General features: G+C 43.2%; 1 protein-coding gene across 2 annotated transcripts in view; it reads right to left on the reverse strand.

The window, feature by feature from the left end:
• KLHL14 (kelch like family member 14) overlaps positions 1-27482 on the reverse strand; it is a 64776-nt gene that overhangs the window by 19332 nt on the left and 17962 nt on the right. For both annotated transcript variants that reach the window (XM_049823742.1, XM_049823750.1), the window contains exon 3: positions 26646-26767. In XM_049823742.1, the coding sequence (XP_049679699.1) occupies positions 26646-26767 (122 nt within the window). The remainder of the gene's footprint in view (positions 1-26645; positions 26768-27482) is intronic.

The following is a 27482-nucleotide window of genomic DNA, read 5'->3' on the forward strand; positions in this document are numbered from 1 at the left end:
GAGAATGATCTGGAAGGCAGTGGAGTCCAAGATGGCAGTGGTGTTTGCTAAGAAATACTTCGCTACACAAACATCAGTGATGTTGTACAGGAAGTGACACTCATGGATGTTCTTCAGATGCAGATGCAGGTGGAAGACACAGCAGTACTCTGCACATCAGGATAGCTGTCCCAGGCAAAAACTCCTCAAATATGCCAAACCTTAGTTAATGAAAGGCACCAGATAGTGTTCTGGGACCTACTTTCAAAAACAGAGTCTACAGTTTATAGCCAAATGCTCATGAAACCAAACACTCTCAGCCATAATGCCTATGAGGTCCGCCAGATGCAATGATGCTCCAAAGTCACCTCCAACTTCTGTATGGGGGTGACAGTCACACCTCACTCACCTAACAAACAATAACGTATGCTGTTCGTCTTACCCAGTTTTGCTTAGTTTCTGCCAACGATTGCACATTTAGGAAACAGCATCTGGTTGTTCTCCATACATTAATTAAGGGGTCATCAGTTCCTCCTTCTCCTTACACCTTCCCCTGTCTATCGTCACTTCAACACTAACTAGCAGGGAAGAAGGGGAAACAGGAATGGCATTTCTCGACAGGAGGAGGGATGAGCTCTGGTCCCAGGAGATCTGAAAGCTGTGATACAGCCCACAGCCATTCCCCTGCTCTGCTAAAAACTCCTTTCAGAAACTCCATTTGATTCTTCTACTCAAGAAGAGTTTTGTTTGTTAGGGGGTTTTTTGGTTTGGTGGTTTTTTTGTTTTTTTTAAATCCATAGATTTTTCACTGCCCTGATCCATTCAGCTGCTTGGGATGCAAGAGGTACCACGAGGAAATCTTTTCCTCAGCTACTGCACAGCTTTAGCATAGCCCCTTCAAGACTCAGTACACACCAAGAAGTCACGCTTATCATCTCTAATGACCTGTGCAGATGACGCAAGAGAAGAGTGTGTTTCCAGAACTGGAATGTCATTACCAGAGGACATATGGAGTCAATAATGACCTTCCGCAATATTAACGGCCTAACCTGTTGGCTGCATAATATTCAACTACTGCTACTTGAAAACTGGTTATTTCCACGACTCTCCAAAGGGCAGGGTAATATGAGATGTCTCTTTCCAGTACAGAAGGCACCTACAAACTCGTTTTAGGAGACTGTAATTTGCTCATGGCAGAGACACAACATTCATTTCATTCCCAACCCTCTCCGCAAAATGCTGGCCAGACCACAGCCGGTCCAATTATTTCTTGAGAAAAGAGTATCAGATACTGTTCACCTTTCTTTGGTTCATACATCATTTGCAGGAAGACTATGCATTTATTACTGAATGTTACTTGTTATTTCTCACCAAGGAGGTTATATAAATAAACGTTAGGATTCCTCTGTGAATTGTTCACTTCAATTGTTTGTTATTTAATAACTGTGGGGAAAGACTGACCACAGTAAGTATGAAATTCTAGGCTTGGTGAACACGGTGGGAGTTTTGCTTTAAAGGCATCGGGTTTTCACCCACTGGTATTTTCTGCTGAAAAGATAATGAAACAAAGTTAAAAGAGGAGAATAATCAACAGTTGATGGCATGTTAAGATGCCTATGGCCCCATTGCATCCTGTCACCTCAAATTCAAGCAAATACGTGTGAAGTATTTTTTTTCTAGTAACACACAAATGCCAATCTTGAGTCTGAGCTCAACTCAGTGTGGGAAGCCTGGGACAATACAACAGCAGTCGTCATAAGCAGAAAATCCTAAGATGAAGCACTGCGCCTCAAAGTCACCTTTGAGAACAAATAACTGGTATAGCTCTGGTCCAGTTGCACCACAGAGAACTCCATCAGCTCAGCTAGAAACATCACAACCTCTTCATCCCTGTGCCAGTTTTGTGGCAACTCCATTCAAGCCATCACAGGTAGTATGGGCACAGGGCAGCTGAGTTCATTTAGGACACAGCGCCTACTTCAAGTGAGGCTGCAGGTAAGCAAAGGTAAAATGCCACCCAAACCTACCCTCAAGCGGAGATAAGTACTAGGAAAGAGTTACCTGAGCAAATGAAAGTCCTTGGAATCATTCGCAACATAGTGAATGGTATTTCATATAATTAAGATATTTCATATTAATTAAGATAATTTACATTATGAAGATATTTCTTACTAATGAAAATACCAACTTCTTCATTCAAACGTCAGGAGTTATTCTTTTGATATATTCTCTGGAATAACACCAGCCAGGCTTTTTCAGCGGGGTTCTCAGTTTAATTGTTTTAATGGGCTAAATTTTTCATACGTGAGCATCTAAAATAAGGCACTTAAATTCATGCTGATGCACCAGATCAGGCAAACATAACATCAGGAATAGCTGGCATGCTCAGCTCCCCCCTGAAATAAATTGTTTTAAAGTTACTTGCATGCAAATTCTGAGTACAGACCTGTCTGCTTCCATGGGTGAAATTCACCCAATGGCAGAATGTTCTATTGGGTTTTCAGCAACACATACATTTGGCTGTTTGCAAGAACAAATTTTACCCATGTATTTTCAAAGCTGCAAGCACCCATTTGGATTTCATCTGAATAATAAAATAAAGCTGCCTACTCGGATCAGCAGTGTCTGAATAAAGTAGGAAAATACTGCATTCCCACTTAAAAACTGATGTTCCTGTACCAAAATCCTGACACAACCCTCCCTGTGCAGTGTACAGCAAACCTACACACACTCTGCTGCTCATCCCTGCCGCCCTCCCTCCCCATGGAAATGACTCCATGCAGCTGAACTGCTGATACAGCGTCCAAGAGGTACGGGTACATGAATACACCAAACGTCTTGGCACGATGCGAAGCAGGGGGATGTAACGCACAGTCCTTTGGGAAGGTTCAAAGCAACAGCTCCTCTTGTTTTGTTACCCCCTACTTACCAGTCAACCTGCTGAAGGCTGCTCCCGGCCACCCAGATGCCCCACCGATTCCCACAGACCGTTTATCAGAAGACGCTCATTGTCCACCGCCGTAAGTTATGCAATGTTACCTCAGTGATGGTTGCTCCCCAGCAGAATATGCTGTGTATCTACTCAGGCCTGGATTTATGGTCTCTAAAGTACAGCCCAACTTACATTACTGGGGAATGACATCTCATCACATCGTAACAGTCTCACGACGAAACATTCATGTGTGACATTTTGCACAACAAAATCTCCTCATGGAGGAAATGATGAATGGTCCCGGATGGGAGAAAACCATGGCAGAGTTGCCAGAAAGCTCCAGAAAGAAATACTGTTTTGTCCCACAGGAGGCTTTCAGATCCTCCAAGACGTCAGCTCAAGGACATGCATTCCCTCTTCTAACAGTGCCACAGGACAGAAGACCCCAACCAGGAGCAGTGCGCTAACGCCCAACTGCTTGTGACCAGTCGCATCCATTTGCATCTCAGCTTCTAACTGACCTTGAGATGCATGCATTCTCCTGCTCTCCTCTGAAGCTAATCTTCCAAGTTCTGGACAACCGTAACCACTCCTTGCATTTTCCTGGTCGGATTCTGTCGGTACTGCTCAGGGACCCAGGTCTTTAGAAGAATTCATCACATGCAGCAAGATCTTACTTGGGCCCCACTGCTCCAAAAGTCGACTCACTATTTTCTCTCTCAGTCTCAGTACTTCCTATCCTGCTCTCCACTCTTGACTAACATATTATTTCAGAGCAACCAAAAGTCTTTTTTTCTTCTCACTAAGTCTTGAAGTCATTCCAGGAGAAGAAGAAAAATGTGATTTTCCATTTGGAAAACTCTACATGGAGGAGGGATGTGCCCATATTTCACTGTATTAGAACAGCAGTTTTGATATACATAAGTTCACTTATAACAGATAAATTGAAACCTTCACTGCTACAGATTTTTTCCTTTTAAATACTTCAGTATTTGCAAATGAAAGGTTTTGTTTCCAAGAGAGTCCAGCACATACCTAAAGCACTAGACATAAAGCGGAAGAGAGTGGAAGGATCTGTCCAATGCTTACCACCAGGAAAAAAGCTTAAAAAATGCTTTCTTTCTCAGAAGACATATACCTTGAACAGGTATCTGAAGAAACTCCAACATGCCTAACTTCCAGCATGCCCAAGCACAGCATGCAGAAGCAGAAATGTCCAGGTAGTATTATGTTAATGTTCCTAGGCTGTCTAAAGAAAGCTCGAGTCCCTGCCGGGGACCCAAGGAAGGCTCTGAGTTAATCTTTAATGGACAGGGCAGTCAGACAACATACTGTCAGGGTGCTAAGGGCACCAACAGGACCCAATGGCCCTGACCAGCCTAGGGTCTTCCCCAACACCTCTCACCCATGGGCACAGGAGCCCCATTTCAGCTCAGGCCTAGGCACCCCGACCTGGCCTGGATGGACCCCATGCAGGTACGCGGCAGTCCATATCCAGTCCTGACTTTGTCTCCTGGATGGACTTTGGACGTGTGTTGAGGCCCCACCATGCCCTGACACGTGCCCATAGGTGGGAACACTGCTGTCTGAGCAAGGACTGCAGCCCAGACTTCACCCCGATTCTGCACGTCCCTGCCAGCACCCTGAGAAAAAAAGGCACTTGGAGATGCCCCGGCAGAGCTGAACGTTCTCATCACCACCGAAATGGTCGTTCCGAGTACCAGGAAATGAGTGTCTTACTGTTGACACTTTTTCCATGATGGACAGAATTAAATATAATTTATAATATTCTTTTTGCTCAGGATGGACAATAAGAGCCCACTCTAAAATACTCTAACCACTAGGCAAACAAATACAGAGGGAAACACAGGAATCAATCCACATAAATTAGGTAACACAAAGGACTGGTTTCTTCAACAGAAACCAGGCAGAAATGTTGCTCTCCTAGACCTCTCCCCACAGATGGGCTCCCAAGGAAAGGAAATGACAGACCCACAGACAGTTTTCAAATTCAGGGAAGGAAGTTTGACCTGGGCAGCAAAACCACATACTCATATAAAATTGGTACAGAATACTTACTTTGCAAATCTATATACAGAAGATGAAATGAGAATGTATATCTGAAAAAAACCCCATTAATAAATTTGGAGTAAGCGTATGTTAATTTTCTTCTGCGTTCTATAATAACAGTATTGTTTAATATTTTCAGCAAAACTGTTACGAAAAATGTATTGTGATGCCTCATCATAACGATCAGAAAAATTTGTTCCATCTCCTCAAAAACTTTTTGTGGATTTAGAAAGCACCCAATCAGGAAACAGAAGCAAAACCGTGTTTCTCAAAACTGAATACCAAGCTGAGTATCATAGCACAAGCAAGCTGCTATTTAAGTCAAGCGGTGTCAAAATTCATGGGCTGAACCATGTTCACACAGAATCACAAATAATTCACAAATGACACACCAGTGCATGGTCATGGACTGCTGACAAACAGGATGAAAGGTCAGGTTAATTTAAATCACTGGCCATGCCAGGACTGCAGGATTTGACATGTACAGTAGAGTAAATGAAAGTTGTTGTGATCAATCCCGAATACTTAAAATACACATAACTAAGTGTCCTCAACTGGCTTGCATTTTTTGTTGAAGAAGTTAATTTTGCAAACAGTATTATTCATGAAAGTATCATCTTCAGTTAGCTAGGTGAAGGGAAGCAGGGAATGAGACACAGAGACCACATGAATGAAATGGGGGCTGTGCTAGTAACCATGGCTTGGACCAGGTTCTGGTGGAGACTGAATTCAAGAATGGAATGAAACTGAAATGAACAGACAGGGATGGCTCAGATCAGGTCAGGTCAGAGGGGACGTGGCAGAAAGGAGCACGACTGGAGGAAAAGATGGCAAAATCTGCGAACACAGCAGCACATACTAATCCAGAGCCCCAAGTCCTGTGCTCTTCCCACTCCTCCAGTGTCAGCACATCTGGGTAGAAACTTGTGCTGTTTACACCCCCTGGTTCCCAGGACACACAGCCTCCACTCTCACCAGCAACAGCCTGAGTTAAAAAAGGCTGAGATGTGTACAGCAGATCTACAAAGCCAGCCTACACGACACACCATTTCTCAGCATACCTTGAAAAGGCAGTTTCACCTCCAAGTCTATGAAAATGCTGAGGAGATGTGGGGCATTCAGAAGTTATGGCCTGCCATTATGAGTGGCTTCAGGGCACATCTCCTCTGGCACCTCTCTGTTTATTTATGCTTGTACGGTCCTTAAAGAGCTAATTGTGATACTTCCCAACTGCCCATCTTGCTGAAGGTTCAGTCCCAAGAATGCCAGAGACCTGCAGAAGCTGCCACTGCAAGAAACATTTCTGCCCTTTCATGTCCCAGGTCCCATCACTCCTTGTGATGGCTGACGCATGCATGCAGCCAAGCAATAAACAAGCAAGAAACCACACTATTTTTTTAAGGTGCATTGAATTTAACCCAGATCTGTTCCCCACTAAGCTTCCCTGCCTGGCCTCACAAATTGGAGTGAGCACGTGTCGTGGTTTAACCCCAGCCAGCAAATAAGCACCACACAGCTGCTCACTCAGTACCCCCACTCCCAGTGGGATGGGGAGGAGAACCGAAAAAAAGAAGTAAAACTCGTGGGTTGAGATAAGAATGGTTTAATAGAACAGAAAGGAAGAAACTAATAATGATAATGGTAACACTAATAAAATGACAATAGAAATACTAAAAAGGATTGGAATATGCAAGTGATGCACAATGCAATTGCTCACCACCCACTGACCGATGCCCCAGCACCAATCTCCCCCTCCTGGCCAACTCCCCCCCAGTTTATATACTGAGCAAGATGTTCTATAGTATGGAATATTCCTCTGGCTAGTTCGGGTCAGCTGTCCTGGCTGTGCTCCCTGCCAGCTTCTTGTGCACCTGCTTGCTGGCAGAGCATGGGAAACTGAAAAATCCTTAACTTATGATAAGCGCTACTTAGCAACATCTAAAACATCAGTGTTTTCAACATTATTCTCACACTAAATCCAAAACACACTGTACCAGCTACGAAGAAGAAAGTTAACTCTATCCCAGCCAAAATCAGGACAGCAGGAGAGTGAGGCTATGAGAAGAAGAGAAGGACTGATGTATCAGCAGTGGCACCAACTTGCATCAGCTTTTCATGGTTGTGAAACTACAATCTCGGCACACAATACCAAACCATTTAAATGGGTCTAACCCAGTGTTGCTGTGGCCCTGTCCCTCTCACAGCCTCGGCAATCCAGGCCCCTCTTTGTGCCAGCATAGTCTCTCCTCAGCACCCTGCAGTGAGCCCTCTCAAAGCAATTATCGGTGGAAATATAACCCAGAAAACAAGAGAGTATATTTTCATTTTGGTTTAATGCCCTGAGCAGGCTCACGCAGGAGTCAAATGAGTTCCAGCGCTGCCGTGAAGGAGGAGACAAGACCATGGGATAGGTTTTGGGTGGAAAGGAACTTGAAACAACAGCAACAGCTTCACCTACCACATGGCCACAGCCCCCGTGCAGGGGATGAAGCCACGCTATGACTGACGCAGGTAACACTGAACGAGACCTCTGGCTGCCAGAGGTTGCTTCACTTCTGGAAGGTGTGTAGGGAGAGGCTGGGGGCTGCGGGAGCAGATGGGATTTCTCACAGTTAAGGCAGCCGTGCCCTGAGCTGGCGGACAGGATCCTGTCCCTGCCTTTGCCGCACGATTTTACCGTGGTGCTAGACAAGTCCCTTAAGCTATTTTTTTCCACAGCCACCCGCTTCCCCTGTTCTGAGAACACTAACTACATGTGCTTCATTTTCGGAGAGCCCGATCTGATCCCCGTGTCTGATAGGTAGGAGTGCTCTGTGCTCACTGCTGTAACTGAAGCAGGTGGGAGAGGCAGTCTGGAAGGCATGGTCTGACGGGTCTTGAAACGGGCACCCCAAACTAAAGGCTACCTTCGACTTCAACCTCGTTGCACCTCTGTTCCTCATCTACGAAATGGGAACAATGACAGACTATGCTCCTCACAAAGAGGATGGTGCAAAAATACCACAACGAATGCCAGTGAAGCAATTGGCCCCTGTTGTTACGAAGCCTGTGAAGGGAACCTCGTGAAAAAATTCTGTCTTCAGAAGACTTCAGTAGCGTGTGACAGACAGGATCTACTCGCTGAACAACAGAGAAGAAATACTGTGAGCAGAAATTCAGCACGGTCCCTTCTGTGCACTGACACGTGACAAAGAATAGTGTGCGATATCATTAGAGATCGTATCTTAATGCTTATGCAAACAGAGGCCGAATTAAGGTTGCAGAAGCAGCTTAATTCTCACATTTCCTAACTCCGGAGGGCTTGGTATCGCCGTCTGTCTAACGCTCTTTTCGAGCTCGGCGCAAGTCCCTCGTGTGTCATCCACCCTAGGTCTGACAGGCAGCTGACGCCTGCCTTACCCTGCAGCTGCTTCAGCATCTCTGCATCGCCCACGTAGGTGCTGTGGAGTCCGAAGTGTACCGAGCCCGTGGCAGGAGTTGCAGAGGCCCCCCTCCTCTTCCTCCTCCTCCTCCTCCTCCTCCTGCCGCATTTCCTCCTCGCCGGCAGTTTGAGGCTAAGCCACTAGATGGGGTGCGGTGTGCTCGGCTCCCCCCGCCCCCGGGAGAGGCATTTCAATCATCTCTTGGCTTCGGGTTTTGCAGCCAACCAAAAAACAAAGAGGTGAAACGCAGCACAAAAAAAGACATAGCCAGCTTCCTCCCAAGCAGTTAACTTCTGCTTGTTCCTCGTGTTCGGCGTGAAAGGGAAGAAATCAAACGGAGTACACAAACCCCGGAGAACGCTCGGCGCATCAATCCTGGCGGATGCTGAGCCCCCCCCCCCGGCTCCCGCTGCCTGCAATGGGCATGGCGGGTGCTCAGGCTTTGGCACAGTTATCAGTCATACCTGCTTTGCCTCGTCTTGTCTCAGCTCCCCGAACCCAGACTGCGCGAGGATCAGTCAGCGATTTCTCTGGCAGTCCACACACATCTGCTTTTCTACTCCACGCGCCAGTCCCAGTGAAATATAGCAGGCACAGTTCCCTTCCCCACCAACACGCCGCCAAATCTCTCTCCCTCTCTCTCTTAATAATGATCTGGAAGATGGGTAAAACAACATGCTCGCTTTTGACAAAGAGCGTGCTTCCTCATTACAGGGGTAAGGAAGGGGAAAGGGGACGTGAGGAAACCATGATGCAAAAAAATAACCTACGGAATCAAAGGGAAAAAAAAAGAATCCTTTCTAAAATAGTCACTCCTTTCCAGTGGAAACACAGTGCTTTACTCAAGGTTAATCCCAGACTGACCTGCATAAAGGTGGCCAGATTACAGCTCTTTTCTCATCTCCCTAAAGAACAATTTTTGGGGGAAGGCGTGCAGCAGCTGAAGTGTACCTATTCTATCAGGAATGTGGGAATGGACTGCTATTCACCTGCATACACACCGCTGCCGAATTACACCTTCTCTCACTCTTTCCCAACCGCTTACAAGAAGAACTGTCCCTCTCAAGGCATCATCCATCCCGGTAACACTATTTATTATTAAACCTGTATATAAAATACAGCCAAGCACTCCTTCCCAACATCCAGCTTCTTCCAGCTTCCTATGAAAACACAGGTATCCTAGATCCCCTATACAGCACTTTCTCATGACCCGGCCCAGCCTTGCAAGCTCCTGCAGACTCCTCTTCTTCTTGATGGCCAAGAGAAGGAGAGCAAAAAGCCAGGACCATTTTGAAGTCAGTCTTTTATTTTTCTTTGCTGGTATGGGTAGAGAAAGTCATCCTCCTACTCAGCATAGGAAGCCTCCCTGAGGGCAGCTGCTGGGGATGCTCCTAACACGAGGCAGCAGTACTGACGGGCGTAAGTACACCCCCAGTTCTCCTCTCTACCCCAGCAATGGGATAACTTGCATTTTGCAGCCTGTCACAGCCAGTGCTGCACAGGCCTATATCCCTGCTAGTGACCCAAAAGCCATCTTGAAAGAGCCACACGGAGGGGTACACCCAAGCGGCAATGCAGCACTTGATCAGGCAGGATTACATCTCAGCTGTGAACTGGAAGACAAGCATGGGCAGACAGATTTGTGCTGCCCAACAGTATGTCCTGTCACATAGCCTGCAGGTGAAAACTCAACTCATCCTTCATTCCTGATGAATTTGGATTTTCACAAAGAGGAACAGATGAAAAAAATGTCACAGAAAAAGAAAGACAAAGGAAACAAAACTAAAAAGTGCACTTGAGGAGTTCTTTTTTTAATTCATTGCAAAACCACTGACAAAATGTGCAGTGCATTATTACTGGACATTAATACAGACCGATCCTGTCTGAGCAGTTTGCAGTCTTCCTATACATTAATGAAGACAGAACATAATCCCAAATGCAGTGCATTTGATCATATATATTCATATGGACACTGCTGATCCACATCTGGCTAAAAGAAATGTGTTTTTACACAAATTAGGTTACCACTGACACAAACAGTTTTGATTCATACTACAGAGCACGAACAGATGATCAACGCAATTGCTTTGGTTTAGCGCTGTGCTTGTGAAAGTCACCACTTATCAGCTGGGCTACAGTAATTGCTTCTAGTCTCTTACAATTAGAAAAAGCCACTAGCTTCAACTACCTTAAAGCACTGATTAGATTGTTTAAAAGAGCACATTTTACTTTACATTTGTAACCACCTAGGAACATGAGCACTAGCAGGTATTGTGGCTCAACTAGTGGGTGCTACCCTGGAGAAAAGTAGATGAGCTAGATCTCTTGCAATCCTTTGACCATAACAAAATCATAAAATATCCAGACTCAGAAAAATTCCGCAGATGACAAACAATAATAGCAACTACCTGCAAAATGAGCTGATGAAATTAGCCTACTCCTTGTGCCAGCGTACCTTTTACACAACATAGAAACATTGAAATTTTGCACTGCTTATACATATCCCAAGAAGCAGAGTGGTGTTTTCATTAGAGAAATACCTTCGTTAAAATTCTGTAGAGTCCTTAAAGCTGAACTTTAGAGTTCAGCTTTCGATTGGCAAGTCCTCTGATTTATTTTGTTTTCTGACATAAAGAAGTACTTTTTGGTGTTCTGCAGCAAGTAGAACCTCTGAGCGATTACAAAAACCTGTTTGGGACACTTGCTGAGATCCATGTCACTGGTGGTTCACAAATACATTAATTCCTATTGCAGTACCAGGGTGCATAAACGCAGTTTTGATAAACATGAATACTAAGCATTTTTGCAAAAAACTTGTCTTCAAATCACATTACAAATCCTGTGGGCTTAGTTATTTGCTCCCTACTCTGGAGTACAAGTGCTGATAACCCAAAACATTTTAAAAAATTACAATCCAGACCACTAAATCCAAGACACTACATATGCTTGATGCCCCTTCAATTTACTTTCTTCAATTTACTTTCAATCTACTTTTAATTTTCAACCATAAGATCAAAACCTCCCATTTAAAAAATAATCAGTTGAATCACAAAGCTTCGCCTTAATATACTAAATGTGCAAGATCAGAGATAAAATTGTTGGCAACACTGCTAATGTAACTCTGCAGCAACTTCCCTGAAATAATGAGAATTAGGTACTCAGGCTTTATTCAGACACATGACAAAGGGCAGTATTATTGTTGTGCTCTGAAGAGACAGTCCCAGGGTAAGAACTGTGAGTACCGAAATTGTTACGGTATGGTATAGCGATACCTGAATTAACTTCATGCTATTGACCTAGACCCAACTGCTGTACTCTCAGGTTCTCTTTTGTTTTAAAAGTTCCAGTTGGTCCGGGGCGCAAGTTCAGCAGGTGCTGTATCCACCAGTGGCAGGAAACAACACATTAAAAAGGCATATAGAAACGATCAACAAATGGTTAAATAAAATACTTCTTTCAAGATTTTTAGTATCTGTCCGTGGGTTGCTCCAGTGGACAACCACAAATCATTTTTAAGTAGCACGAACATTAAATTTGTAATAGATTTCATCCATAGATTTCATGGAGTGGTATGAATTTGATCCACGCAGTTCACTTGTCTTACCTCTAATAGCCCAGACTCTCCTTTGCTTGTGTTTTTTTCCCGTGACACTTGCAGGACGTTTTTGCACCAGCCTCCGCAGCCCACCCAGGACAAATTCCAGCTGCAGACCCAGCAGGCAGCTCTGGCTTCTGCCCTCCTTTTGCAAGTACGCAACCCGCAGCGAACCCCAGCAACCAAAACCAGCCACTCCTTCACCTCGCCTGCACCCTCCTTACACCTCCTTACACCCAGAACTGGTGCGCAATATTTAGGCTTCCAGTACTTTGGTGCTACCTCTACAGCTTTGCTTCTGCAAAGAGGAAGAGGCTTCCCATCCCCAGCTGTGCACCCCCCAGCAGCTCCAGCACCCCGCTGGTACGTAACCCCACAGCACCCCGCAAAGCCTCTCAGCGTCAGGGGAAATGCAGAGCTCTGAGGAACACTTTCTGCACACTGCAAAAAGGTAATTAGTGACTTCAGAAGCAGAGGCAAATAACCATGGTATCGTACGGTTAAGTGGCCAGCCCTGGCAGAATTTTTTTTGTGAGAATCAATAGCAGGTGATAGATCAATAGACGTTTTCTGTATAAAAACATTTTCTCCTGAAACAGCGAGTTTAGCATTATTCAAACAAATTTTTCTATTATTTAAAGATGTATCTTCATTCCTGCTGTACGCTACTGTTTTGTGCCATGTAAAGCCAGAAGAGTCTTCTCTAAGGAATCCGCTATTTTCTCTGAGGACAACGAATTATTTTCCAATATTGAAAGTTTCAAATGAAAGCCCTCAAGTGACTGCAACTGCTTCAAGCGGGCACCAGCGCTGTTTTACCTGGGGGGAAACCCCTTTTCACGGCAGCCCTGCCTCTCTCAGAGGAGGCCAGGCTGTTAAAATCAAGCAGCTGGAGTGAAGGCAAATCATGGCTTCAGGAAAAGGGACGCTATGTCAGGGCTTTATTGCTGTTGTAAATCTTTGCAGTTAAGAAAAATCAAACTTCTGAGCGCTGAAATGATCATTTCTTGGAGCTGCGCTGGAGACAGCCCAAGAGCTGACAGGAGGACGGTGGCTCCAACCTTGCTGGGTGAAATGTGTCCCAGTGCAGAAAGCCCCTGAAACACCATACACATTAACAAGACTTAAGTTGGAGTCTTGAGCACTGTATAAGCCCTTACATGAGACACCTGTGCCGCGGACATCTCTTTCTTTCCTAGAGCTGAACTTAACAGGAGCCAGTAAATGCCCAGCTGATTCCAGCAGTTGTGATTCTGCTGAATAAAACAAAGTTTAAACGAGCTTGTGCAGACATTAATGGTAATGCAGCTGGGAGACAAGGACTGCACGGGGACTAGCCAGAAGGCTGGGATTTGGACACCACAGATCATCCAGCTCTGGGCTGCCGGCTGCCACAGTGCTTAAAATAATTGTAGTTCTCTGGAGAGAGTATATAGATAAACTCTGTCCTATGTTAATGCACCGTCATATAGAGTTGTTTACAGGCAGTACTTAGTAAAGTACTTAAGCATGTACTTAAACACACTGCTGAACATCAGTGTGATTAATACTTTGCTGAATTAGAGATATGATACTAATACATTTTTCTGCTGCTGTAATTTTTCATTATATACACTTATAAGCTGGTCATAAGGATTTTCCTTCAGTTTTGCATCTAGCAAATGAGTTAATTTGGGAGTCAAATTCTGCCTTAGTTATGCCTGCACAATGCCTTTCACATGCACAAGGGCAGAAGACTGCTCCATGACCTTTAATTGGACTTCTTTTTTGTTAGTCTTTAATGATTTGTCAAGGAAAAAAAAATCCAGTTCATTCTTTCTGATCTGGCAGCTCTTTGACATTCCTTTCATGTCATTTCAATCAGAAAAATATTTTTTACATATGGTATATATGTTTGTTAAGGCTGTACACATACAGCCGCTGTAATTCCTGACCAGCAAGCAAGCAGCTGCTGCTGAGTACAGATCGGAGCCATACACTCTGTTCTTCTGCATGTAAAACTGGGAGGGAGGGAGAGGAAGAGAAGAAACATGGCTCTTGCATCACTTATCATGGTAATTCTATTTAAATCTATTTTAATGATTTCTAATAACATAATTTGCCAAGCCTCCCCACCTGAAAGTGATGCAAGCGCATCTCAATTTTTCCCTTCCTGCTTAATCCAGGGAGGAGCATTTACCATCTCCTAGTTTCAAATTTCGGAGTCAAAACATTTTTTTTTTTCAAATAATCAGAACTGAGAGCATTGGCCTACCTGTAGACATTAAGGTGCTGGTTATTGTAATCACTGCAAAACTGCCACTTCACTTGCATTTCTCTAGTTTTTACTCACAAGGCAACAGGCTTGATTTAATAGTTTTAGCTGTAGCCATCTCAGAGTTGAAGACTTTTTCCCCCTAAATTAAATCTAAATCGCGTGCATTAAATACATTAACTACTTGTAACAAAATGGGAAACTCTAAAATGATTCACAGATAGTTTGTTACTGAAAATGACAGGCTCGCATCAGCCACTGGAAGCTCTGTGTGTTTGCTGAGCTCAGTGAGTGTCGGGGTAGGCTTACCCAGTTCACAGACAACAGATGTTCACACCGTGGAAAAGATCCCGATCCCCTTTGGTGGTCCCTCTCACCACCTGCCAAGGGTCCTGAGTGAGGGTCTCTCACGCCAAACGGCCAGGGTGCCAGGCTCGCTCCCACGCCTCACCCCTCACATGCAGTTCACACGGATGCACAGGGCACCGCAGCTGGAAACCAACTGCCCTCTCCGTGCCAAAAATACAGCCCGTCTTATTCACACACTGCTCCCTGCAGGCGCTACGGACAAGTCCACCCGACGTCAGGCTTCTGCCACTCGCCCCAGTCCACCGATACCACCCGATTAGGCTTTGCACCCTCAAACGCTCTTGTGACACAACCTACTGCATTCGACACCCTGCCTCGGTGTCCTGTTATAAAGAGACCACTATGGGAGTCTGTGACAGCACTTCCCACCCCTTTGTGCATACATTTATTCAAGGTAACTCACAAGAGCAGTAGGAGTCTTAGGGCAGCGCTGGAGGAGACCGAGGTGGAGGACCGAAGGCAACCTGCGCCACGTGTGGAAGGTGGCTGGGAGACCCCCGGCAGCAGAGCCGCAAGCTGAGCAGGGACCCTCAGGTCCCAAGCCACGGGTTCCAAGAAGGCAGCACAGTGATTCTCCAGGACAGCCCTGGAGGCACTCAAAGTCACCCCTTTTTTTTTTTTTTTTTTTTTTTTTTTTTTTTTCCTACCCCTGGGGGTGATCTACTCCCAAGCAGAGGGGACATGGTCACGGGGCAAGGTAGGGTAGCTCGTACTACAGCTGCCTTTGTCACTCCTGCCCGGAGATTATCAGAAGACATCACTGTCTAGATTGATAGGAAGTCATATGTTAAAACAATTAATTCATTTGCCCTAGAAGACTGAGGCCAGGCCAGGATTTGTCCCTTTCCTAGTGCTCATTCTGATCTTAAGCCATGGGATTTCCACCATTTCCCATGGGAGATTATTCCACAACCTAATAGATCTCAATGTCAGGAAGTTTTTTCCTGATATTCAGCCATAATTCATATCCATGAATTATGAGCTACTGTCGACATCACACCCATTGAGGCATTCCTAGAGCCTGCTTCATTTAAAATTATATGCTCTAGTTATGCAGGGTTTCTGTGTACTAGGGCAAAATGCTTTTTCTGCAGGTTAATTCATTACTATTCAATTTGTTAACACTTTTTTTCTCGGTGTGAACAGTCATTCTGCAGTTGCATACCCTATAGTAGCACAATCCCCATTTGGGAGTAGAATCACTATATATAAATATGACAAAACAACATACCAAAAACCATTCCCGTAAAGACATATTAGTCTGTTCCTGCAGATACTTACTCCAGCATTCAGTTAAATGAAAGCAGTAGCTCATGCAACACCTGGTATGAGACAGAAAGCTTAGAAAAAACCCCTCTCAAGTCTGTAATAAATTTTATTTCTGTCTTAAACAGAGGGAAGGTACGGGAGTAGGGGAGCCAGTAGGGAAGGGGGAAGGGATGGGGAAGGGAAGGGAGAAAAGAACTTAATCAAGCTGTGAGAAAATAGAGGAAAATTGAAAGGAGAATGACTTCCTACAAACGATGAGCCACTACAATGCAATAAGGACATACAACAGCAAATAAAGTTGAGGATGCAAAATGTGCACCTCTTGCCATTAATAGTACTTACAAAAATGAGAAAGCTAAGGCAGGCTTCCAAAATCTGTATTGCAAATAATTGTGTACAAAACACTTCTTGGAAGGAAACTGCCTTTTGTTTTAGCAACATTTGAGAGGAGAAAATTTATAAACCATGTATCAATTTCTCAAAAAAGTCTGGGGATTTCTATGAGAATTTTTTATGATTACATTTTGCCCAGCTAGCGGTGCTTTGCCATCCTGTTTGCAACCCATTTGTACATAAATAAATGTCACACTAGATACTGAAAAAAGGGAATGCTTTCTAAAGTAAGCGACTAGAAACACACCAGAGTTCATTTTCATCTCCATACATGCCTAGCTCCCATTAATGCTACATAAATCCCAGAGAAACTAGATAAGAATAAACACATAAATTTTACCTGCAATCATCTAAGAAACAGAAAGCCATGTTTGCAGGGAGCACTAAATTCACACAATGCCACATAATTTTGCGTGGAAGTTATTCCAGATGGCTGATTTTTTAGAGACAGTGGCCAAATAGTATTAAGGAACCTACACAAACAGATCTGGTGAGAACTTTTTTGGCAAATATTTCCTTTCACTAGAAATTATGTGACTTTACTGCAATCTGTATCTAGCCAGGTGGGACACTTGCATGGACAGAAGACAGGACAACGCAGTTCCCAGTTCCGACTGGACCAGGATATGTATGCGTGTTCATAGCAGACATACGATGCCCATAGGCTGAGATGACTCGAAAAGCTGCAGAGACTCTAGGGCTGCATTAAGCCCAAGTATCTATGCTCTGTTGCTCACCTGGGTTTACCAGTGAAGTCATAGCAACTTGTTATTTGTAGCTACGCAGTTTCTGGTTTGCAGTTAGCCTTGCAAAGCTAGACAAAACTTTCTCTGGTGGGGCTGTGAAATACCCATTGGGACATACATGAGGGATTTGTAAATTAAAAAATTGTACTCTGACTTAAGCAAAGAAGGGACTCGAACCTCAATTGTCTGCCTCTTTCCCAACTCACAAGATATGTTGAGATGAGAAGGGACGTTCTGATACAACTCTGGTTTTGCAAACACATTCGAAGGAATTTTTCTTTTCGCCTTGGACCAAAGCTGTAGAAGTTGCTGCAAAATGGAACCGTCATCCTCAAGCCATCTGTAAAGATATGTAACTCAAGTTGGAAGATGAGGTAGAGAAAGGTAAGTTCTGTGATCTAGGATGAAGGTTTTGAATCAAAGGTTCTGATGTACTTGCAAGCATATAGCAGGAAGCGGCATCGCCAGGAAGCTGGTCGGCAGCTTTCTTTGTAAGATGTCTCCACAGAAGCCTGACATCAGCATCTGCTCTGGAAATGGCACACAGATCATCTGATAACTCATCCGTCTTACACCTGCCGCCTTCTTACTTGGAGCCACCCATGGCTCAACTCTGCACTGTCTTGGTGCCCTGCCTAAGGATGTCCTGGAACAGGGTTGTGTCCTGTTCTCTTGTCCCACTCAGGTTTTCAACCACAAACAGTCCTGGCTGAGCATGGGCAGGGAACAGGATATTTGGGTAACACTTCTGGACTCTGCCTGAAAGTAACTGTTTGCCAGTGAAGTTTCTGAGGACGAAGGCAAGTAGATTCAGAGGCATCTTTGTATATGCAGAAGAAAATGAACAGGCTGGTTTCCAGAGAGGTGGGTGTTCACAAGTCCGTAACAAAGGGCAGAAAGTAGCCAAGAGAAGCTGAAAGACTGTTGAGGGCTTCAGCACAAACAGACTGAATGCAGTGATAAGACTGGCCCTTTCAAAGACACAGCGTAGCAAGATATAAAGGGACTGGGAACACAGGAAGAGAAAGCTATCCAGTCCACAAGACACCACACTTACAAATAAGGCACAGAGTACAGATGTTATCACAAAAGACACACACAGTCAAGTAACACCTGTGTAAAAGCAGAAGCTAACAATATTGTTATCAAAAAGAAAAATGCACAGAAAGAGGGCTGACATTTCTGGAAAGTTATCTCATATGATAGTGCAGAAGAAAATAATATTTAATGCACAAATATAGCTTTCATTGTGAGAACATGCTACATTTTCACTCATTCTTAGAGCTTGTCTTGCTCTTAGATACACAGGCGTGCACCATTAATGGCACTTGCATGGTTGAATTCCCATGCATCATCCTCAGAATGGGAGTTGTGGCTAACCTCTGGTATGTCACACATAAAAAAATACTGTTCACTCTATTTCTGTTTCTCACTTCTATATTCTCACTTCCCTGTATGTGTAAAACATGTGGCTTATTAGCAGTGTGTCCGACCACCTTGAATTAATCTCCTAAATCCAGGCTTAAAGTTGGACAGTCATACCAATCACTCAACTTTTCTGTGTATGAATCTCTCTTCTTTTGCGACCATATTTTCCTGGTTTTGAACCTTTCAAAAGGGTCTAAATATAAAGATGGAAAATATAGATGGAATTTATGTTTCAAATTAGCTTTTAGTACCATCAGTGTGTTTATTTAAGAAGGAAGATACAAGCATGTGCATACGTGTAGATGTACAACTTCTACATACATCTACCACATTTATTAAATCTATCTAGTGGGTTATATAAAGACTTCTGCCTTAGCAATATGCTAATGCTTGCTCAAGCTTTTCAATGCAATGCTGAAACCATCCTCGACACAGCACTGAAGCAGAAGCTGCAGCATCCCTGACTGCTGGATAAATGGAGTAAGAGAGATGAAATTTATCAGGGCTGCCAAGAAGGGATCATCAAGACACATTTTTGATTAACACAAGTGTGCACTATTCTCACAAGTGACAAAAAAAAGGGGAAAGAATTTATAACTGGCATATGTCAAGAGAACCCGTCCATCTGACTCGACTCACTTTTTGCAAACACCACTTCTTTTATCCAGTTACCAATTGATTGGGGGTAAATTGAAGGAGGAAACCTTTGCTTCTAACATGTTATCATTCTTCTAAAAAGTAAAAGCGCTACTGTGGATGAATTTATTTACTTAAAAGACATAACATTTCCAAAGGCACAATATATGCTAAGCACCTAGTGGTGCTTAAGCTGACACTTAAGCCTTTGAAAATTTCTCCCAAGAACCTCTGATGTGAGCATATAAATCATATTGTTTGTCTTGTAAGTAACCAACTTTGAAAAGAGAAAACTGGATAAAGTACTCCAACACATGAAGGACCGAGAAGCTCTTAGTGACTCCAAAGCCATATCAGAAAAAGAGAGGAATAGGAGTTTTGTTATTAATTTGCCCAGGAAGGACAAAGTATCATTCTGTATAGGAAAGGCTGATACAACTGAGCACCACAGAATTGCCAAAGAAAATAGAGAATAAAGAAATATAACCTTTTCCAGCAGAAACAATGTAGGCTGGGGAGTGAACTGACCCAGGTTCTGTGATACTGACTATGACATGAAGCAAACCATTCTACTTTCCTTTTACTTGACTTCCCTGTGGATAAAATACATAAATAATGATGCTGAAAGGGTTTCTAGAACCACCAGTATACCTAAGTGCTGGCTGACATTCAAAATGTTGTTACTGAAGATGGAGGACTGCTGTACAGGAGGTTGTACTGTCACGGAACATATTCAAGGGAAATTTAAAAAGTCAGAACGGCAGGAATAAAAAGATACTGTATTCAGACCAGACTACCTGCAGTGGAGATTGCCTCATGTAAAAATGAAAGCACAGCCAACCTGGGGAAGGAAGGAGAAGTCAACCGCCTTTATCGGAGCATCGAGGATGAAAAGGTTACCAGCTGCTTGTTATAATCAGTGAGTCAGAGGAAGACAAATAAATGACAACTCCTTGATATTGTGTGATTGCTGCTGGCATGAAGGAGATGGATGGAGAAGGAAATCGAAATGCCTGATTCATTGTTTGTCCTTACACATTAACCAAACACAGCAGACTTAAATATACCTAGCAAAGGGCAGGAAGGTCAAGATAACTGCAAATAAGACTAAGGGATAACTAGGAAAAGAGGTAACCAGAAATGAGGTGCTGGTCATCCTGACTAAACTCTCCAGTCTTGTGACCTTCTGGACATTTCCCTGTCTTTCCTATCCAAACATATTACCTGTGTCATATTTCTCATTGGACAATGATGTTGGCTTTTACATTGGATTAAAATCCAAATCTAGTGCAATCCCTAAGCATAAATGCATTATTGCCCATGCATGTATTTGCCACTATTATGATGCTCACTGAATCCTCTCTGTGGTTTACCCAGATGATGTGGTTAACTAAGGAGGTTAAGGAATGTTACAATTAGTACCTTACTGAAAAACAAAGGACTGATATGAAAGAAAGATCTGCTGCAGCTGCAGCTTCACATGGATGGAACATGCCATGTAAGAGTTCAGTAATATTTCCAATATTTTACCCGTCTGTGCTTTAGAGAAAAAGGAATTTTACATTGAAAGGAGGATTTGCTGTATACCTAGAAATCTGTAAGACACAATTTCTCTCCTACTCATCGCTTCTAATCAGACAGATGGATACATTGCTATGGAAAAAAACCACAAAAAAAACCCCTAAAACAATGACTGCATCATTTTTATTTATTTCTTGCATTCTCTGTTCACGTAGCAAGAAATTTAATTCCAGTTGGATCAGTCTCTCGTGATATTTTTTTCTTTCATTTAATATATTTTTTAAATGCTTAGAGGCATTATGACAGAAAAGCATGTATTTTTTGCCCTGGTTTATACCCATCATCCTTACCATTACAACAAGACAAAAGCATTAAAGTAAAATTAATCATGTCAAAAGATTTTAGCAAAAAACAAGGGAGACCATGCATAAAGCATCGCTTTGTCTAGTGTGAAGTCACGCTCTGATTAAAAACATATAATGAAAGTGAAAGTAATACATCATTGCCTTAGCAGTAGGGTTTTTGGGAGAGCTATGCAATTCTGAACACAAAAAATCTTTTTAGGCTCTGGATTTTGAAACTTGCAATTATTATTGAATAATTCTAACAAACAAAACATTGTTTCACTTCCTTAAAGTTTAATTAATCTTAAATGTTGCAGTTAAACCAAACAACCAAAGGAGTTCTAGGATTAAACAAGGACTCCTGGCAGGATGGTAGCTGGTAATTAAAACCGAAGCAGCAGTGGCTGGTTCTGAGCAGTGAGGCATGAGGTGGTGACACTGAGACCCCCCCCCACTGCCCCACATCCAGTAAGTAGTTATGAAGACTGCGAAATACCATGGAATAATGAAACCCCACTAACAGAGCAGAACTTTTGCTGCTACTAAGGACTGTCAAACACCCATCAGCCATTCAGTTTGTGTCACTGGGCAGTAGTAGCTTGTTGCTGCTACGTGACATAGGTAGTACCCAGTCAAAAAATGATCTGGTGTTTGTGCACACGTAGGCAAGCCTGAAAAGAAACCACGCAGTGAAGATCTGTTTGCTCTACGTTGCCATACTGTCTATAAAAGCCTCTGCTTTGCTCAGACACGACTGTGCAATAAGTAGTATTTCAAATTAAACAGCAACATGCTCATTATGAACCTCAGATTAGGTCTGTGCCCACATCAAGTAAAATTAGGTGGCAAAAATGTTTGTAAAATGACACTTACTTTCTCCTTTTTTTTCTTTGTTCTGTCTCTATTCTTTGTTGCCAACATATTAAAAATAACTCCTAGGAATATCAGACAGGAAAAATACACAGTAATACTAGACTGTGAAAAATCTACTGATCCCTTGAGCCATAGCATTCTTGCCTATAGATGATGACATTAAAAATTGGAAATGGGTGCATACTTCCCCTCCTCTTCTGGATCTATGAACAAGGTAAGTTGTTTTCCTGATACCTTTAGAATTACTCCCATTAGTACTGATGCATTTGGTGCTTTGGGTAGCCAGGCAGAGAGAGGTGGGCAGTATCCCCTGCCAATAGATCTAGTCTTGTCGCAGGAACAAAATGAGATTGCTCCTCTGCTGAGCTGTCATACTCGATAGCTTGTGCTGTTCCACTTGCAACTGTCTTCATAGCTCCAGCCGCAGCGCCACGGCTTACATGGAGTCAGTAGTTTCTGATGGTTGATCTTCTCCTGTTCCTTATGCATCACACAAGGCAGGACAGAGAGCCCTAAGCAACTGAGTGGAGTGGTTGCAACAGCTGCTCTCCACACTAAGAAGGAAACAGGCAACAGGCAAGCAGCTCCCACTCAAACAGGCTTGCAGGCCCTGCTGGGTAGCTTCTGGGGCTGCTCTCAGTGGAAGGTGACAGGAGGAGGTTCCGTCTCGTGTCACCCATCTCCTCCTCAACAGCCCTGCCACTGCACCCAGGACAAAGTGTTTGCAAGCTTCTTTCCCACCTTCCCTACCTCCAAATGCCACCGGCACAGACAGCAGAAAATGAGTAATGTAGGTGGGTTTGGAGGAGGGAAAGGGGAATTTCTGTGCACATTTACATTGGATCAGTAAGTCTCTAAGTGCAAAACCTGGCTTTTTGTTGGTGCGTGGGGGAGTCTACTGGAAGGAAAAAGGCTAAAGGGAAGACTTTGTAAATGTTTACTACTACAAGAGGAAATCAAATACACCTAAGGTGATAATAAGACAGAACACCCTAAAATACCAGACTGCAAGGACTGAGATTCTTCCCATCACAGAACCTCATGAGCAGGACACAGCTTTTGCTCTGTCCCTGTTCACCAGGGAGCAAACTCCTCATTTGCACTGATGACCTGGGGGTGAACTGCAACCTGTATTGGGTTTGTGTGGCAAGGTTTTGGTAGAGGGGGTATTACAGGCATGGCTTCTCTGAGAAGCTGCTAGAAGCTTCCCCCACGCCCCATAGAGACAATGCCGGCCAGCTCCAAGAAGGACCCACTGCTGGCCAAGGCCAAGCCCATCAGCGATGGTGGTGATGCCTCTGGGATAACAGATTTAAGAAGGGAAAAAAAGTTGCAGCAGGCACAGAAATGGCAGCAGGAGAGAGAAGTGAGAACATGTGAGAGAAACAACCCTGCAGACCCCAAGGACAGTGAAGAAGGAGGGGCAGGAGGTGCTCCAGGTGCCAGAGCCGAGATTCCCCTGCAGTCCGTGGGGAAGACCATGGTGAGGCAGGCTGTCCTCCTGCAGCCCAGGGAGGTCCACGGGGGAGCAGATATCCACCTGCAGCCCATGGAGGACCCCACGCCAGAGCAGGTGGGTGCCCAAAGGAGGCTGTGACCCTATGGGAAGCCCGCGCTGGAGCAGGCTCCTGGCAGGACCTGTGGACCCATGGAGAGAGAAGCCCACGCTGGAGCAAGCTTGGTGGCAGGACTTGTGACCCTGCAGGGGACCCACGCTGGAGCAGTCTGTGCCTAAAGGACTGCAGCCTGTGGAAGGGACCCACACTGGAGCAGTTCGTGAAGAACTGCAGCTCATGGGAAGGACCCACATTGGAGAAGTTTGTGGAAGACTGTCTCCTGTGGGAGGGACCCTAAGGTGGAGCAAAGGAAGAGTGTGAGGAGTCCTGCCCCTGAGGAGGAAGGAGCGGCAGAGACAACTGTAAACCCCATTCCCTGTCCCCCTGTGCTGCTGGGCTGGAGTAGGTAGAGAAAATTGGGAGTAGAGCTGTGCCTAGGAAGAAGGGAGGGGTTGGAGGAAAGGTGTTTTGATATTTGGTTTTATTTCTCATTACCCTACTCTGGTGGATTGGCAATAAATTAAGTTAATTTTCCACAAGTTGAGTCTGGTTTTGCCCATGACGGTAATAGGTTGAGTGATCTCTCCCTGGCCTTATCTCGACCCACGAGCCCTTTGTTATATTTTCTCTCCCCTGTCTAGCTGGGGGGAGGGAGAGAGACAGTGGCTTTGGAGGGCACCTAGCATCCAGGCAGGGTCAACCCACCACAAACCTCAGGCCTGACAGCACTGTCTAAACAAGTGAAAAAGAAACAGAAAAAAGAATCTTCCTCCTTCACTGCTGATTGTACATCTCTGATAAGAATAAACAGACCAATTATTTTCCAAAACTGTGGACTGGGAGTGAGGTAAAAGGGTAAAGGAAGGATATAAATGTACTTCCTCCTATATTGCAAAAAGTACATGAAAAATAAATATAGAACAATGTCCTTAAAGTCCTCCACACCGTAAACGTCATACAACACCATGAGTGCACTGAACTATCACCATGTTATAAGGTGATTAGTTTGTGGTCTTCCCTAAAACTGCTCAGTCACAGTTCTTCAAGTCCCTGCACTCCTATGCTGTAGAGTCCTTCAGTGTTTTATGGAAAGGACAGGACAAAAGTTCTACTCCAACTTGTCTCCACTTCCCATCCTCTCTTATATTAAGTTACAAAATAAAGCACTGGATACTTCAAACTCTTACTTCAACTTTTTTAAAAAATAATTATTGCTACCATTTGATGAGTAGTAATAATATTTGCTAAAAAATCATGCTTGTTAACATTCAGTCTTTTTCAGTGTGAAAAGACAAGCATTCTCCTCTGTGTTCCTTGAACAGTAGTCCAGGCCAAAAGGACATCCTTTTCTAGCAGGTTTTGTAAGAACAGGATTACTCTATGTCACAAGAGGGCTGTGTATTTGACAGCCATTGTCTCAGCTGACACTGAGACAGATCCTGGGACTTTCAGGACTTCCAGTGCTGAGCACCAAGTGCTTGAACATGAGCTAGCTAGGACTGTAACAGATGCATTATCTTTTAATCACAGCACAGAAGGTTACATGCATTAACCAGAATGGAAAGAGATTTTTTGTTTACTGTTAGAGGTAACACAGAAAAGATTACATTCTTTTGATAAAATTACATAAAATTATTCATAAACATCTCTCAACACCACCGTAGATGGTCTTTTAACCAGAGCATTTACGTATCACACCTCTGGGTCCAGTATCCCACAGTCTTGGAGTTAGTACCACAATGTAAGTAATCAAGAGCTGAGTAAATTTCATTCTTACAAAATCTGACATATCTACAGATAGGTAAGTTTGGGAATAAAGTTTTCTACTTTAATTCAGTAGAGAGTTCACATCTTGAAGCAAGACATCCATTTCTCCTGCCTCTCCTCATGAGCCACTGGATTAGACACAACAAATTAAAAAAACCTGAACACTTCTGCCTTACGTAGTATCATTGATTTTTCACTGACTTACCGTCTTCAGTATTTTCTTAGCAGTAGCACACACAGGTATCATACTTCATTATTCTAAAAAATGTGAAGCACACTATGTTCCCTAGTACAGATGCTGTAGTCTTTTCTAATGTACAGTTCATACGACCTTTTGTAATTGCCATTTTTATACAATACCCTCAACTATTAGTCCAGGGCATCTATACCTAAGAAGTCTTTATATTGCAGCACTTTGAGAAAGGCTTCTAAATTTTCCATGGGAGAAAGGAATTTGCAAAGGCATCATTTCAAGTCCTGCATCATAGCAGTCTTTTTAATTCTTTTTCATCCTAACCTGTGCATGTAATATTAATATGGATATATCCCATTAAAGGCCATTGGATAAGGGATGAGGAACAGAATTCTGTAAAATGTATTTTACTTGGGGAAAAAAAGCAGGTATATTAGGAAATCCAGGTTTTACCAGTTGTCCAGTTTTAAAAGTATGGCTTTGATTTATGGATCAAAATTGTTCATTTATTATTTTATCTATACTGCTTTGGGCAATTTTGACAGTTAAAATTTAGTTTTATTGACCAATGCAGCCAGTTTAGCCACAAGGGGACTAATGCACACACAGCCTGCTGCACTCAGGAAGCTATGATTTGATTCCATGACCAAGTCAGACTGGGAATCGCAACCAACATAACAATAAGTTCCAAATCTCGATGCTCGAGGCAAAATACTTACTCTAAAATACAATCAACCTTTAAAAGAAGGTGAGAAAGATTTTTGTGATAGGAGCCTCTGTGCACTGTTTATTGTAGCTGATATATTCCACCAATGCTTCTGTCAGCAATGGACACAGAGCAGTACAGAGGAAACCTTTCGTTAATGATTGTGGACAACAGATAAAGCTGGAAGAAGGAAATGAAAATGCAAAAGAGAATCAAAGGTGTGCTCTAGTACTATGGCTTACCAGGGATCTGACTCTGAGAAAACTGTCTCAAACATTGCCTTTTTTTTTTTTTTTTTTCCTAACCAGATTTTATTCATATGTGCATAAATATGCATGTATTCATGTTGCAGTATGAAAGACTTACAAGTTTACTTAAAAAACTTACTGGAATGATTTTAAGCCAATGTTAATTTAGGCCTATCCTATTATAAAATTAGCATCTTCTGCAATCTCAATTTATTGCTCCATTGTGAAGCCCCCTTGTGATACATAAACAAATCTCTGAAGAGAAACAAATCAATAAAGTGTCTAATTTGATTAACCATGTTTTTAAATTCATCAAGACAACTGTACAAAAATAAACCACTTACTTGTCAGTATTTTCCACGTCTTCTTTTCATCATCATAATACTGAACCAAATTGCTGGGTAGCCGGTCAGGTCCGGGAGGCAATCCTCCAACCAATAACAGCATTTTCTTATTGGAACGAATTCTTCACCCAAAACAAGAGGAAAGATGAACAACCACATTACTGAGGAGTATTTTTAGTGGCAACAAAATCATAACCATCAAAAGAATGTTCACTGCTTGCAGTTTTCTATTTCATTTTTTTGTGTTTCTTTCCCCAATCATGTCTCAACAATTTTTTGAACCAAGCAGAAAAATGATCAGAAAAGCTGCATATCTCTCTACTCATGGAATAATAAGCTTCCTTCATGCAATTTGTTAGAGGTTCATTCTAGAACGACCTTTTTCTTATATTATCCCTTTAAATCATCACTCTTTACAGCTGAATACACATGAAATGCTCTGGAGTTGTACTAAGGTTAAGCATTAAAGTTGCATGTCAAAAATCGTATTAGTCAAAATCATTATTATAAGCCATTCTACACTCAAAGAACCTTGAAAAAATTAAGGTTATGCAGAGAGTTTGTGAGCCAACTCTTTAATCACACACTGAACTTCAGATATATAGTTTAGTACAATTAGCAGCACTGGGCTAATGGTTATGGGTTAAATGGTACTTACAAGCACTTTTGTTTGTTTAATTTAGTCCAGACTCTTGCTTTCACTCTCCCCCCCGGCTCCCCCCCTTCTCTTTGCTCTCCCCCTGTGCACCACTGGCTATAGCAACACCAATTGGTAAAAATGAGACTGTGATGTTGTTGTGAGCCTCCCCAGAGTGGAGCCCTGCCAATGCTTGCCAC

This window comes from Accipiter gentilis, chromosome 2, assembly GCF_929443795.1.
Source record: "Accipiter gentilis chromosome 2, bAccGen1.1, whole genome shotgun sequence".
Lineage (NCBI taxonomy): Eukaryota > Metazoa > Chordata > Aves > Accipitriformes > Accipitridae > Astur > Astur gentilis.